The sequence below is a fragment of the Sinocyclocheilus rhinocerous genome, unplaced genomic scaffold, assembly GCF_001515625.1.
Source record: "Sinocyclocheilus rhinocerous isolate Xijiao unplaced genomic scaffold, SAMN03320098_v1.1 scaffold1170, whole genome shotgun sequence".
In the NCBI taxonomy this organism is placed as follows: domain Eukaryota; kingdom Metazoa; phylum Chordata; class Actinopteri; order Cypriniformes; family Cyprinidae; genus Sinocyclocheilus; species Sinocyclocheilus rhinocerous.
In genome coordinates, this window is record NW_015652163.1 from 297,491 (window position 1) to 314,650 (window position 17,160).

General features: G+C 37.6%; 1 protein-coding gene across 1 annotated transcript in view; it reads left to right on the plus strand.

Moving 5' to 3' along the window:
• Window positions 1-327: 327 nt before the first annotated feature.
• Window positions 328-17,160, plus strand: part of LOC107713883 (pro-neuregulin-3, membrane-bound isoform-like) — a 56,135-nt gene continuing 39,302 nt past the window's right edge. The window contains exons 1-2 of the mRNA XM_016519529.1: window positions 328-338; window positions 1,397-1,470. Of these exons, the coding sequence (XP_016375015.1) occupies window positions 328-338; window positions 1,397-1,470 (85 nt within the window). The remainder of the gene's footprint in view (window positions 339-1,396; window positions 1,471-17,160) is intronic.

Consider the following 17,160-nt stretch of genomic DNA (forward strand, 5'->3'; position numbering starts at 1 on the left):
GAAAAGATTGGGTCTTTAAAATGTATTTATTTTTCAGTTGGAAACTTGGAAACGTACAGCCTAAGCAATATGCAGCATTAAATTGAGCTCCTGATCCTCTGTAAAAGGATGAAATGTGCTGTATAACCAACAAAGGCTTATGCTATCTGCTGAGGCTCGTGCGCATGGCATATGCATATGCTCTGTTTGTACTCTGCCATTTAGAGCCAGGGACATTTTTCTTTGTCACATTGCTCTCCTGACTCAACCAGCTGAAAGCGGGATTAGCCTCCAGTGTCTTTGAAAAGTCAAGAAGTGAGGGAAAAATGAGGATAAAGTGATGACAGGATGGAGAGAGGGTGAGGAAGAGCGAGACAGGCAGAAACACATGGGCAGTTACATGAGCAAGAGAGCTGGAGAGAGAGCAAACAGCTTGGCTGGGAGGGACATGGCATACATATTTCATATATAAAAGACAAGCATTTCATTTCCATATTTAGTGAACACCGAGAGAGCTTATTCAAGCAGTCAGGGCTTTGCTGAGGTAGAAAATCAGCAAACTCGCTGTCCCCATGTATTTCCAAATCAATCTACTGGCATCTGCAACAGATGCATGACATGGCACGTTTGGGTTTCCCATCTGATTTCCAGAAAACCCTCGAACGTTTTCGAACTTCAAACATCTAGAAGTTTCATTGTTATCAAATGCACAGGGACCAGTCTGGCCCCTGAAAGTGTTTTAATTAGAGTGGTGGAGTGACCAAGGGGTTTAAAGTAATATTCCAGGTTCAATTTAAGTTAAGCTAAATCAATAACACTTGTGGCAGTGTTGATTACCACAAAAATTAATTTCCAGTTGCCTTGATTACAGTTAGGTGTTATTTTAATATTATTCATATACTGTCATAGTATTTATTTATATTTTAAAATAGCTTTGATTTTTATAGTTTTCATTTTAAATTTAAGCTTTTGTCATTTTAATTATTTTCAGCTTTTTATTTTTATTTCAGTTCAGTTTTAGTAATTTTAGTACTTCAACTTCACATAGTTGCCAAGGCAACATTTCTAATTTTTAGTTTAAGATTTTTGTTTGACAATTATTTTTTATTGACATTTTTTATTTTATTTTATTTCCGCTTTATTTTAAATAATAATTAAAATTTTTAGATTTAGTTATCTATCAATAACAACACAGCTTGCAATGGAAGTAATAGTGCCAGTCCAGAAATGTTAAAATACTCATTATTTCACCAGAATAGCCAAAAAGTTGCTTTTTTTTGCCTTTATTCCCACAAGGAACAAGCCAAGTACAGTTCTTAACCCCATGGAGATTGTCCCTAAAATACATTGCTTTAGATAAAAGCATCTATTAAACTGCTTACTAACTGTCTTTCTTTTTCTTTTTTTAAAAAATCAGGTGTAAAGAGGGTTTCCAGGGCATTCGCTGTGACCAGTTCCTGCCCAAGACTGATTCCATGCTGTCTGACCCAAGTGAGTGCACTTGCAATTTGCTTGAATAAATCAGATGCATGTAAATGTATACATTTTTACTCTGCTGTGTCTGAAGTTAATAGAAAACACCATGTGTACAGTCTATGGATTATACAGTCCTTTTGAAATTGTTTTGAAATGGGTGTACAGGGTCACGGATGTGATTAGAGAGAAATGGCTATATAACTTAATCATATAATCAGCTTCTAACCCAAATGAATGCTTAACCTCTGTGGACCATAATGCATTGCTGCATTAATTTGCCAATAACAACAAGGCTTTGCAGTTTGCAGTCTTACAGGCACTGTTGTCATAGAAACCTTGTCATTACTAAAGTGTCACAACATTTTCCTGACAGGAACAGATTTCTAGATTGTCCCACCCACTCAGCTAATGGCTGTATATTCACACGCTTCTACCAATCCTGAATGTCTCTTTTCTGAATGATGTATACCATTTTACCAAATAAGGCAGTGAGTGTGTGCTCTTGCTTGCATCCTGTGTGTGTGTGTGTGTGTGTGTGTGTGTGTGTGTGTGTGTGTGTGTGTGTGCATGTACAAGTGATGATTGCATGTTGTGTGCAGTGAGTAAGCCCACTTGATGAGTCACAAATGGAGCATGATTATGAGGGGTTCTGTTTGTTGACCTTCTCGTACAGATCTATCAGTGCCATTTTATATGAAAGATAATAAAATGAGCTGCTCAAGAATTTGCCATGTGCACATGGTAATTGGTGAATCCCACCAGCTGAGAATGTAAAGCACACACCCTTTTACTGAACAAAAACCAACGCGTATACTATACATCCACACTCATATGCCCACATATCACAGGATAACATTCATATTTTATATTCAGAAAAGGTATTAGTACAGCACATTGATCTGTTTTATCATATACCACCGGTTTCACAGAGAAGGTTTAAGCCTATTCCCAGACTAAAATATAAGTCTGAGCTTGCACTGATTGATCTTAAAACATGTCAGTACCTTTGTCTCAAGATGCACCAGTAATGTTTTCAAAGGGATTTATTTAAAAAAATGCTTAAATGTCCTAATTGAACAATGGCCTAATCCTGGTCTGTGAAACCAGGCCAAAAACTCATATTTCTGCAGATTATAAGATATAGAAAAAAGAAAAAAATTATATATATTATATTTTCTTTAAGCTTGCATTTTTTTACGCTTCCAATTCTCTAAAGGAATTGCAAAAATCAGGTTACAGTGCAAACGTGCCCAGAAAATCTGCATGGGACAATTTCTCATCTTGTAAGCCTGATTTTGAGCGTTAGGATATGGAGGATGTGGCAAACTGCCACTGACATACTTTACTAGAACTATACAGCATCACTCCATAACTGCAATCCAATTCCAAAAACCTAATTTACATACAAAGGAAGCATGTTTGTGTTGCAAAGAAAGACAATGACTTCATTTAAATACATTGCAGATCTATCTTAGCATATTTACCAGTCCTTTAAACAAGGTTGTAGATGGTTTATGAATTATCTGCAGGTTTTGTGGGTTCGCTTCCAACGAAGGTACCCCGTAGCATGATGATACACATTAGTGTGTGTGGCATTGTTCATAAACATAGCATTTTGCTCTGGTCTGTTTCTTCTACTTCACTTGAAGGTTAATGAACAACATTGTAATCTTCTGAATGGCACCCTGACAGAGTTTGGCACAGATTTGCTCTACAAGTCTGCCAAGTCTTAGCCACTTCTTATCACTGTTGGCACAGAGACAAGGAGCCACCTATTGAGCAGACGAAAAATAGAATTAAGCACAGCAGAGTAACCAATTTCAGACGTGTCACAACAGCAAATTGTGAATAATGAGCTTACCACTCAATTCAGACAATAATAGCTCTGTTGAAGGAGAATTTAGTGCCGTGACAAATGGCTATTGTGAAATAAAAGCCGCACACATATTTTATGTTGGCCAACTAGACACAACACATTGTTTTATACATGTGACCCTCCACGTACAGGTCACGTACACAGGATGACTTACTGGGCTTTTACAGCTCTTAAATTTTCCGTAATCTCACTGGTATCCCTTCTGTTCAGATGGTACTCTTGCCTCTTCAGATTCACATGATCTTCATCAGTTCAGAAACAAAAGTAGACAGGCTTTCAGTGTTTAAAGTTTGAGATGCCAGTGATGGGTTCACTGACAGGACAGGCACACACATAGCCAAAGTCTCTCCTGTGCCGCCGCTCTTAAAAGCAACATTCAGAGAAGACAGGGACACCCAGGGTCACGGTGTCCTTGAGTTACATGGCCAAAGCTTTCATCACACATCTCTCAACCTCTTTCCCTTTCCGTTGTGTCTCTATCCCTCCAACCTCTAGCTGATTTTCTTCATGGGTAACAATTACAACAATAGCTACACCCTAAATGGATATTTCACCAAAAACTATTTCTGTCATCATTTACTCACCCTCATGCCGTTCCAAGCCTGCATGACTTTATTTCTTCTGTCCATGAAATGACAGTCACAGGGGTCCAAAACAACATTGGGCCCCTTTTGCTTATATTGTTATGGCAAAGAAAAAAAACACCTCAACATTTTTCAGAATATATAATTTTTTTTTGCATGTGTTTAACAGTAGAAATAACGTTTTGCAAGTTTAAAGTAAATGATTTTTCAAATTTGGGTGGGTGATCTATTTCTTTAAATATTATTTTTGGGAATTAAGTAAATTACTTTCAATTTTGCTCAATTACATATTGAAGGACAAAAAGTTATACTACTTAAACTTCATGAAGACCTTATTTCAAAGGTCGAAGTGACTAAAAGTATTCTGGGTTAAATTCAAGTTAAGCTTGAAAAAAAAAATCTGTGGCCTGTGGGTTATTACCAGAGAACACATTTTTAGCTCATCCCTCAGTTTGTCAAATAGAACAGGAAATGCATTTATAGTAATGCACTTACAGTAAAAGCCTAAGAGGCAAGATAGCCTGAGGGTTAGAAAGCCTTATATTTTTGTTAAAGCGCATTTATTAAAATTTTAGTTTGTCATTTCAGATGTAATTTTGTCTAAATTGTCTTTTTTGAGGTGGGGATACTTCTAGGTGGAGGCTCTAGTTATATAATTTATTTTGGGTAGAGTTTCAGTTTATGAATAGTTATGTGCCATCCGTTCCTGGTATGTCCTCAGGGTAAAATAAGGTGAAGTTAGATACACACTTCTTCCATCTGCATTCTTCTGCATTTTGCTTGCATCCAAAAATTCCATTATGTCTCAGTGTCATATATATTCATCAGAGCACATGACCCAGGGTCAAGAAGAACATATATTCTGAATTATTACAGTCATTTTCTGGATAGCACCAAGGATCGAGCAGCCAAAGCCAAACATTTGCAAGACAAAACACCACATGTCTGCACTCCAAGTGAATTATGAAGAATCAAATGTTCTTTTTGTTCATTTCATTGGAAGATAATGCCAGACATTTAAAACATGCATGTAGTCTCTATCAGTGACCTCTTTGAATATCATTTTTCAAGATCAAAATCTCCCGTATGAAACAAATTCATTTTCATCTGTAGTTTAAGCTAAACTAAGATAACTCTCACTTTCTTGATCTACCGTCAGTTCTTGATCTGTTTGATGGAAAGAAGTGCACACTATAAAGGCAAATATACATTTCTCTCCTTCACAGTACATAGGACAGGATGAAGGGTTTTCTCTTAAAACATCAGAGATTTGATGTGAATGTGCTCTTGCAGCATCAGTTGCTATTGTGCATTTAAAGAGATAAAAAACATGAACCCTACAATTTAGTTTTTTATCTTTTCACCCTTCTTGATCATCTCCGTTTCTGTAGATTTATCGCACATTTAAAAGCCAGTAATATTCAAGTAGTGTTAATTTTTACTGCATTTTAACATAAATATACTTTAAAAAATTATCATATTTATTCATTTTAGTCCATTTTACTCTGACTGAAATGACAACTAGTTTTAATCAAGCATTATGAGCTGTACAGATATATGCCACCCCTGTGGCTTAGAAATAGGAATGGCTTTTACATTATCTTGCCCATTCAAGACTTTTGCACTTTGACGCACTGAAGGTTTCAAAATGTTATTAAAGTGTCTTACCCCATTGTTGCATAAATATTTCTCCTCGTCGTTTGACTTTTTCAGAACAAAAAGTGCATGTTATTTGATTGGGTGTCTATTTTGCCTTTCATCATCACACAAAATGGGCAATGAGGCAACTGCAGTATCATTGGGGCAACACGCTAATGGATTGCAGTCTCTAGAGCCAATTTACCTTGACGCATGGGAAAGTATAACACAAGCGTAAAGGGACATTTTAAACTGATTGCTGCAATTCATCTGTTGAGGCCCGGTGCAGTTCTGCTTGTTCACACTTGTAAAATATTTATCCAGGTATGAGGTAATGCTTTCGGATGGGTCATTTACAGTGAGATCTAGATCTTGTCAGCCCTCTTCATATTGAAAAATAAGTGAATTGTATGCTGACTGTGTTCTCTTACGTTACAGTCTCCTTGGCAACGTGCCACGTAGGCAGGGTTATAAGGGCTATTTTTCTTCTTTATGTATCTTGGCTGAGAATAAAATGCATGTAGCGAAGCTAATTTTTAACCTGTGGAGCTTCTATTAACTACCTGCCTGAAGACGGTCATCTTCTCACATTTTCCTATGATAACTCAATTTAGCATCCATCTGGCAACAATTCAGGCAAATGTCAAGAGTGTTCAATACATCTGATTTACAGCAATCATGTACGACATGATTTATGCACTCAGGGTTTAATGCACATTACCACTTTGTGCATTTCTATTCTGCTTGATTGACAGCGACCTATTAGCTCTCAATTTCACGCGCCTCCGAAGAGACCTGCTGTTTATTTGTGGAGTTATCTGTTTGTTATTGTTACTTTGAGGGCCTCCTCCTAATTTCAAAGCTTTACGAGAACAGATCCCTCATTTTGGTTGCCCAGATTCCCTGCTGATCACAGTGTCTGTTTACTGAAAAGTGAGTCAGTGGTTATTAGCAGTCTCTTTGTGATGATGGCTCTGCCAAAGGCAGCAGGTGAGAGGGGGTAAGTAATTGTCAGACTTGCTGATTAGAGAGGGTTCTCGCAGCCATGTGCTGCTTATATTTGAATGATTTTGGCTACAAAAGCTTCTTGGCATCATTCCAGCCTCTCTGACTAGATGACAGTGTTATTGGCCTTTGGTAAATTTTCATTTAAAGGGCAAGTCACAGGCATGATTAGTTATCAAAGACAGTGGCATCATGTTCATATGTGAATCTCTGTGCAGCAGATTATGTAAATCGAGCCGATATAATTTCTCTCCAATCACCAGGAAATGTCACCCACTCACTATTAGAAGCAGGAATCTTTAGATACCTTGGGATTCTATTCAATTTTAAGTCAAGATCCAATTCCAAAATGAGTCTTGATTAATTTCTCAGTTGACATCCATTTAAAAGGAACCATGTATTTTTAATGCAAATATATTATATTTATTATATTATATTATATTATATTATATTATATTATATTATATTATATTATATTATATTGAAGAGTGTCAGTGAATGAAATGTCACAGTTTTGCATTGTGCTTTGAAAATGGCAGCGGGTAGCCTAGATTTATGCTTTCAGTTTGAATAGAAATCTTTTACAGTACAGTTTGTTGATCTAAAATGGTAATTGTACATTAACAGCTGTCAAACATGTCAGTACGCAAATGAGCGGTCTGAACTTATTTACACGGCACATTTTTTAATATATATATATATTATTATTATTATTATCAATTATTACTATTAAATGTGAAAATGGAATTGTGTGGCTCAATCCAGAATTTTGTGATGCATCGTTTCTTTGATTCTGCAGAATCCCTCCTTCACTCACTATCTCAGAAAGTTTAAAATATCAAGTTCGCTTTGTAACTAACACCCTCATCTTGTCTCATCTCATCTGTTCAAGGTCTTTACACACATCTGCGGCTTTTCAGATCTGTCTGTACTGGCAGACCTCCTCCTCTCATTTCACAGTGCTGGGTTCTGTCAGTCCTCCGGCCTCCTTAGTGTCTAAACATTATGAGGCTCTCCTTCAATAATTCTTCCTAAGCCTCTCAATCTCCCCAGTGTCCCTTAGTCTGTCAATCAGCCTCGTAGGCATCCTCTCCTCACCTTTATTCACAAGCCACGAGCACTTCAGAGTTATTACCCATAATTCCCTGGGAGGACCACAGCATCATCCTTACAATGACAAACAATGGGGAGCTGAGATAGTGCTGACAGGTACAGTCTGTCTGGCGGTTCATAAAAGACTTTTGTAACTCTGATGTAACATGAATATCAAAGGAAAGTAAAGACAGAAGGGATGGGAGGAGAAAAGGACAGTAATTGGTTCTATCCTGCTGCGTCTGTCCACCAGCTGTCTCAGCGTATCCAATGATCATTTCCACCTCAGAATACTGGACAAACTTTACCATTTCACTTGTAATGGCAGCTGTTACGGCAAATATCTCATTGTTACTGCTTAAAATGATGGTAATACTGACCACCAAGTGAAAATAAAGGTCACGGCAGTGCTTCAGCAGAAGACGTTATGCTTGTATGACTTTAATGGTAGTGGATGGATGAAAATGGATATCTTAATGGCTCATTCTAGCACATTTGAAAACGCTGAGAGCGTCTGATACCCTCGCTCAATACAGAGACATACAGTACGATGATTATATCAAATGTGAACAAGCCTTACTCGCTTCTAACTTTGTTTGCTCACATTGGAGTACAACTTACACAGTCAGCCTGCGTTTGTTGAACATAACTCAACATTTTCTGTGGACGACGCTTTCGAGATATTATAGCATAGAACTAGATATCCTCTATATTAAACATGGCCTATTGCTTTTCATAGATTCCTCTGATCCTATTTGAAGACCACAGGCCCCAAATCATTTTTACTCACCCATATCCTTAGTATAGCTCTGGTTGAACATGACCTATGAGCCAGTGAGAGACCATTTTGCACCCGCTATAGTCATTATTCATGACTGTCGAGATCCCATGGCCCTGCCTGTTCTCATCGCATACAGCTGTCCAATTTAGACATTGCGGGGGGGTTTTCTGGCCGTGTCATCTACTGGTATGTCATGAAACTGTCTCAAAAGCTTGAGAAAAGATCCTTGAGACCGTTTGTAGCCATAGGCAGCTAAACTGATGAGTCACCCACATCCAGTCTGCCCACAAATACGTGTGTTAGTCAGTCCTTAGGTATGTATGTGTGTGTGCATTTGCTTGCAAAAGCATGGAAAGAGAAAGACAGGTAAAGTGCTGTTTGACATCAGACCCTAATGTTGATTGGCAGGTGGGTATTACAGGAGTCCACCGGTAACACTGACTCATCAGCTTTGGTGAACTTTTAGTGAACTTTTTATTAGGTCTCTAACTTGAACGTTAATAGGATCTGTTGTTCACACAACTTGTAGATAAAATCCTGATAGCTTTCATGAAATGAAATTAGCGCTGCAGGTGCTTTGTGCTTCAGTGTATTTATTTGGAATTGGATGCAGAAGATGTTTACCAGTAATGGCTTTCAATAATCTCTGAGGCAGAGGATCTCAACCTTGTTCTTGTTCTGGTTCAGCACTGACCTCCATACGTCATCCTCCCGGAGTTGCTTCCGTGTACAACAGTGAGCGCAAGCTACATTAAAGTGATTATTACGTTTTGAATATGGATATTTTTCTTACAAAAATGCATCGATTCGGTACAGAAGGCCTTTGTTCACCCCCCGGAGCCGTGTGAGACACTTTTTTTATGGATGGGCGCATTTTAATGAAGTGCTTTTGGACTGATGCATGCAACACCCGCTGAGTGCCATGAAACAGCTTGAAAGATCAAAGACAATTTTTAATATAACTCCGACTGGATTCGTCTGAAAGAAGAAAGTCATATACACCTAGGATGACTTGAGGGTGAGTAATTTATGGGCTAATTTTCATTTTTGGGTGAACTAACCCTTTAAACTGTGTATACCATTTGCTGGCACTTATTTGTGTAAAGCAGGATTCAGCGCTCTTGATTACATTACATTGCAGGACCAAACATCGTTCCAAGTTGGACAGAACAGCGGAGATTAGATGAATACGCTTTTAATTATCATGTCGGACTTTGACAAGCTGCAGTGCGACACACAACCCTTAATCCTCCCATTAGACAGGATGAGTGCCAATGAAGAGATGCCCAAATTATTTGTTACAGTTACAGAGTCAATAATTATACAATTGGCAAACTGTTTTCATATATTTTACAACTTAATTTGCTGTCTGTGAGACTATAGCTTAATGCTGTGCATGGGTGAGGTTGTGGGGGTTGTATGTATCTTGGAACTTAAAAAATGGGTCATAGACCTAAAACGGTTGAGAAAACCTTAGAAATATTTCACTAGAATACGTTTGCATCTGGACTGAAAAAGCTTTTTTGTTAGTTTTTACGCCTCCATTTCACAAAGTCTTTCACCTTCTCACTCTCTCTCTCGGTAATCCTCTATATCTCACACTCTCTCTTTTTTTGGAGCCACAAAGTCTGTGTGTGAAATTCGGTGGCATTCTCAGTGAAAGCAGGTGGGGGGGGGTGAACATTGTGGCTGGCCTTTCAGGAGCTTACTTTAATCTCCGATTTGTAAAGCAGGGTGGCAAAACACTTTCTCTGTCCAGCTGTGACCACTCAGCCAGGCCAGCGTGACCATTTCTGATATTTTTCACTTGTAATTATTGTTTATATTAGAGAAAAGGTCAATGAAATCCAGCGAAATGAGAGTATGGAGAGAGACAATGTGTTTTTTTCTTCCAGTTTTTTTATTTGTTAATTGATTATGATTGTAAAACTGTAGCTGTACCTTTGCCAGAAGGTTTTCTTGGTGTGATGAGAGCTGATTTCATGTCCCAAATGCTTCATATCACTAAAGTTATTATAATGGCAGACACTGAATAATGCAGTGAAAACTAGATGAGAACGATCTCTGAATCAGTATTGTTGCCAATCTCAAATATAATAATGTAGTACTGTACTTATCTGAGGCTTGGACAAGAGTATTGAAAAAGCTTACAGCACAATAGTACATGTTGTTATGCACAAGCTGCAAGATTATGAGCAAATAAGACATTTATGAGAAGGAAGCAGCTTTACGGGATGTGGAGATATTTGATTAGGCTTTGTTATTATCCCTTTTTTTTTAGAGAGTGATTGTAGTTTATGATCATTCTTAAAATGGCAGATCTCATAAAAACGTCATGTTGCTTGTTTTGGAGCAGGAGCCTAACTGGATATCTCTGCAGAGTCTGCAGACCATCTTGAAGATATCCATTGCATTTTCCATTAATAATCCACTGCGCAGGAAGGGGTGATCAGATAAAGACCAGGGGCGACCTATGTTAATTTTTTGTCTCATGCAGCGCACTGCCTGCGTCTGAGTAACAAACTAAAAAAAAACAACAAACAAAAAAGTGCATGTGATATTAACAGACGAACTACACTCATATTTATAATTCCAAACAATCAGTAAGCGACAGGTGCTAGGAAACGCTGTTTTGTACTCATTTATTGACGAGACGGCTGCGGTGCGGCCAACTGAATGCGCTGCTTCTCTGCCGCTCACTGCACAGAACAGACACCGAGAGAGGTGACACTTCTCCGGGAAAGTCAGACCTCACGTTCGCGGGACAGCACTGGCGAAATCTTCCAACTGAACCATAGCTAAGGTTTATCCAAAAAAGTCGCTAGGTTTGTCAGTATGAATATTCTATGGAAAAAAGAAAGTCGCGCTCGTGTAAGTGTGAGACACGGGAGCTGATGGCAGGGGGCGGTGGATATTTGTGGCGGTCAATGTGGATATTGTGGATGAGTTCTTCTGTCATCACGTTCTATTAGCGCTTCAGTTTCGGAACTTTCACGCTTAGTAACACATACAGCTGTTCCCTCACCACAGTGCAACAGTGAAAAGGGACCCCTTTCAAACAGTGTCGCGTTCCGAACGTTGTATACTATATTGCGGTATTTTAAAAATTCATATCACAACTCAAATCCACACCGGTATTCGGTATGAACCGTTTTTTGGAGCCACAAAGTCTGTGTGTGAAATTCGGTGGCATTCTCAGTGAAAGCAGGTGGGGGGGGGTGAACATTGTGGCTGGCCTTTCAGGAGCTTACTTTAATCTCCGATTTGTAAAGCAGGGTGGCAAAACACTTTCTCTGTCCAGCTGTGACCACTCAGCCAGGCCAGCGTGACCATTTCTGATATTTTTCACTTGTAATTATTGTTTATATTAGAGAAAAGGTCAATGAAATCCAGCGAAATGAGAGTATGGAGAGAGACAATGTGTTTTTTTCTTCCAGTTTTTTTATTTGTTAATTGATTATGATTGTAAAACTGTAGCTGTACCTTTGCCAGAAGGTTTTCTTGGTGTGATGAGAGCTGATTTCATGTCCCAAATGCTTCATATCACTAAAGTTATTATAATGGCAGACACTGAATAATGCAGTGAAAACTAGATGAGAACGATCTCTGAATCAGTATTGTTGCCAATCTCAAATATAATAATGTAGTACTGTACTTATCTGAGGCTTGGACAAGAGTATTGAAAAAGCTTACAGCACAATAGTACATGTTGTTATGCACAAGCTGCAAGATTATGAGCAAATAAGACATTTATGAGAAGGAAGCAGCTTTACGGGATGTGGAGATATTTGATTAGGCTTTGTTATTATCCCTTTTTTTTTAGAGAGTGATTGTAGTTTATGATCATTCTTAAAATGGCAGATCTCATAAAAACGTGATGTTGCTTGTTTTGGAGCAGGAGCCTAACTGGATATCTCTGCAGAGTCTGCAGACCATCTTGAAGATATCCATTGCATTTTCCATTAATACTCCACTGCGCAGGAAGGGGTGATCAGATAAAGACCAGGGGCGACCTATGTTACTTTTTTGTCTCATGCAGCGCACTGCCTGCGTCTGAGTAACAAACTAAAAAAAAACAAAAAAAAAAGTGCATGTGATATTAACAGACGAACTACGCTCATATTTATAATTCCAAACAATCAGTAAGCGACAGGTGCTAGGAAACGCTGTTTTGTACTCATTTATTGGAACGTTGTTTAAGCGACATACACCGGTATTGCAGTATTTTAAAGATTCATATCATAACAAAAATAAACACCGGTATTCGGTATGAACCGGTATACCGCCCAGCACTGTTAACCTGCAACATTTTATCAAATGTTAATCTATGCATTGCTTCCTAAGCTTTTAGTGTATCTTTAAATCTACAACTAATTAATGTTGGGCTAAAACATTCCAGCGATGAACAACCGAATGACTCTACTTTAGATGTGAATCTAAACTGATTCTACTGCCATGGCATTCTCAAAGCCACCCACTCCCATGTGAAAGCTCACATGCACATATGCATCCAAAACTCATCCAGCCATTGACTCTGATGCTGTTGGTGTAAGTAAATGGGGTTCAGCTGGTCGTTTGAAGCCTCAGGCTCTCTATGGGTAGAGCGTTTATGGTCTCTCGTGGGTTCATTTACATCTTTCTTTTCGGATCAGGAGTGCAGAAATGTGTTTAGTTTTGATTTATTAAAGGTTCTGCAGCTAGGTAAAGCATTAACATTCAGCTAGCAATGAACAGTCTCTCAGTGGGGTCTCATTAAGCCTCAGTGAGTTGTATTGCTCAAAGATAAGATTAGATTCTGACACAACCACTGCATAAATCATACTTAAATCAAATCCTAGAAGTGGCTGTTTTGTGTTTTATAGATTCAGAGATATAATTCATGACTCGCGGTGCACTGGGAGTTAACCTAGACAAAGAGCTGCCTCAGCTGTTTTTGAACCTCACTTTTCACTATCTTGACTCACTAAATGATAACATTTAGTAAACATCTCTCTCAAGTCTTTTATGCTCACCAAGACTGCATTTATTTGATTAAAAATACAATAAAAATAGTAAGAAATTAAAATAACTATTTTCAAATTATATCTTTTCTTCTTTGTTTTAATATATTGTGTTTTAATATACTTTAAAATGTAATTTATTTATGTGGCAAAGCTGGATTTTCAGCAGTTATTACTCCAGTCTTCAGTGTCCTTCAGAAATCATTCTGATATGCTGATTTGGTTCTCAAGAAACATTTATTATCATTATAAATGTTGAAATCAGTTGTGCCATCTAATATTTTTGTGGAAACCATGACACTTTTTTTCCAGATTTTTTATGAATTGAAAGTACATTTATTTGAAATATCATCTTTTATAATATTATACAATAAATGTCTTTATCAGCATATTTGATCAATTTAATGTATCCTTGCTGAATAGAAGTGTTCATTTCTTGTAAAAATGGTAGTGTACATATTGCAACATTTTATTTTAAAGGTGTTTTTTTATATATATTGTAACATTTTTTAAGCATTCTGTTATAAACATTTACATTTTTCATCAAAGAAAATCCATGAAGCATTTCGAGTTAAGTTTTCACTGGTTTTAAATTTTAATACATAATTCATGATAATATTATGACATTATCGTTATTATTATCATTACTGAAGACAGAATGATTAGCGTATTCTGTTCCACTGGAAATGTCAAAATAAGTTCAGCAATGAAGTGTAAAGAACCCATAGATCTAATCAGCCGTCGAATTCACCCATCACATTGAGCAGAATGTGCATTACAGGACCTTCTAGTTGGAGCTCAGGGAGTTTGCTGCCATCTGGCTGAGAAAAACCTTCCATTCAGCATCACATCAGCAGAGAATGTCAGTGGAGAAAAGCAGAACACTTCTAAGAGAAGATCAGAGGAAATTCAGTCAAATTCGCTGTCCTCCTTCCTGCTTTCCTGCTTTGCATTTTACTCACAGGAAGATCTTCCTTTCTTATCCTATGATCTCATTCGATCATTTCTTTGTGCTTTGCATCTTTTATTCTTCTCATTGTACTCTCACTGCGTGTGGATGTCTAAAAGTGCCGTCAATATCTGAAAAGAGTTTAGAAAAGAGTGGAGAAAAAAATCGTTGACTTTCTATTTTCAGTTTCTTTGCTGTGTGATACAGGCTAGTGAAGACATGTTAGCTTAGACTGAAAGATTCGTTCATGACCCCTGTGAGGTGAGAGGGTTGTTTGGTATGCTCAGACCAGCATGGCCAGTATTTAACTTCTGCTCAACATCTTTCTCTAGTCCCATTTTCTTTGAGCACAGACGCAGAAACTTTTAATGAGCCAGCGAGCATTTGTGTTGAACAGGTGATACTGAAGATAATGAAAGCAACAACAGCCCACTCAGATATTAAAGTCTATATCTGGAATTCTTCTATATTGTAGGAACTTCTGTGCAAGAGCTGTAATTTTTCTCTTATGTTAGATTTTAAATAGCCACATGATGAAATGTGGCGACTCTCAGGTTTGAGTAGATTGAGCAGCTGTACGCTGTGTTAAAGGTTACAATTGGAAACAAAAGAGAATTTTACAGGCTGTCAGTGTGTCTGGATGCAAGTGGTGCATCGCGATGCGATAAAACTAAATCGCTCCCATTATAATCAGATGTGTTGTCTGCAGTGGAAGTGTTGCTGCTTTTCTCTTTTTGGCTGATCAATTTTTTCCTGGTTGTCTGCATCATGTTTGATTTTTAAAGAAGTCTCTTATTCTCACCAAGGCAACATTTGATCAAAAATACATCCAAAAACAGTAACATTGTGAAATAATATTAAAATGTACCAGCTTTCTATTTTAATCATTTTTAAGTGAAATTCATAGCTTTAAGTGAAATCCTATGAATTTTCAGCATTATTAGTCATCAGTTAGACACGATCCTTCAGAAATCATTCTAACATCCTGATTTGCTGCTCAAGAAACATTTATTATTTTTAACAATGTTGAAAATAGTTTTGCTGCTTAATATTTTTGTGGAAACTGTGATACATGATTCTTTTATTAACAGAAAATTCAAAAGAATAGCATTTATTTGAAATAGAAATCTTTTGTAACATTATAAATGTCTCTACAGTCACCTTTGATCAATTTAATGCATCCATGCTGAATGGAAATGTGTATGTGTATTAATTTAATTCCATATATTTACTATATTTATTTAACGTATGTATTATCTTCTAACTGTTACATCAAAGTCAATGTTCTTTTTTTTTACTGTAATTTTTTTTTTACCATATGTATATACAGTTGTAGCATTACTAACATAATATATACTAAATATAAGTCTTTTTTCTACTTTCTTACATAAGTTATTCTCAAATGTTGTAATTGAATGGTCTAATTGATCTGTATTAAGATAATGTGCAGCTTTGACACTTCCAGTATAGACTACATCAAGCCACTGCAGTGCAGTCAACGATTGCTTCCTGTGTGATGCCTTAGAACTATTTACAATTTCAAATGTTTATTTTCTATGTACTGAATCTTTAAAGGGGTCATCGGATGCCCATTTTCCACAAGTTGATATGATTCTTTAGGGTCTTAATGAAAAGTCTATAACATACTTTTGTTAAAATTTCTCAGTGGTAGTATAAAAAACACCCCTTTTACCCAGTCAAAATCAGCTCTGTTCATAGCAAGCCGTTTCCTTGCATGTCGCTTTAAATGCTAATGAGCTCTGCTCCCCCCGCCCCTCTCTTCTGTGGGGTGTTGAGCAGACTGTAAACTTTAGCCGCGAAACTTGCTAACTAGCACATTATTAGGAAAGGCGATTTGCAAAGATTCATAAAAAACCCTTATACCCATTTCTTCTGGAGGTGAAGCTGGATCACGAATGATTCGCGCGACCATAGCCGCATTTAGGCAGATCGGGGGCACATTCCCTTCAAAAACGAGTAAAAGTAAAAAGTAAAGTTAATCCTCTGCGTCTTCAGTGGCTCAGATGTCGGGAGTAAATGACGACCGCTATGTTCATTATTACTTCCAACAACAAAACGCCTCAATCGCTTAATCGGAGACATTCTTGTCTTCCCCTGCACCGGAGTCGACACAATGGCGGACTGATGACAGCTCACTCAGAACTACGTCATTCTGCCAGGAATCTCAGAACAGCCTGATTTGAGAAAGGGGATTTTAAAATAGGGATTTAAAAAAAAAACACTGGGTGGATTTTTACACACACTTCCAACACACATTTATGTTCAAACAACATGTAAAGTGAATTTTGCATCCGATGACCCCCTTTAAAGAACCCAGAAACCAAAATGCTGTTCAAAGAACCTTATAGCCAACTGAAGAACCTGTCTTTGCTGACAGTAAAAGAAGGGATGATCAGTGCAGTAGCTGAGACGATACTATTGAACATCACAGAGTATTTGAAGTAAATAATTTATTCATTGTCATATTCAAGTTACATCTTTAAGGTTCGGAAAGTGACAGCATATAACATTTGTCTGGGACTGGCAAAATGGAATCCACAGAAAAAATGGAATCCATCTTATTTCTGACAGGGAGATGTCAGTGGAGGTGTGTCTGTCTGCTGACAAATAAAAGAAAAATGAAAGGGAAGAAATGAAACGCCTTCCTACAGTAGTTGATTTAGACTCAGTGAGGGTGTGTGTGTGTGTGTGTGTGTGTGTGTGTGTGTGTGAGAGAGAGAGAGAGAGACAGGGTCACTCACAGTGGAGTCAGCTGTCTT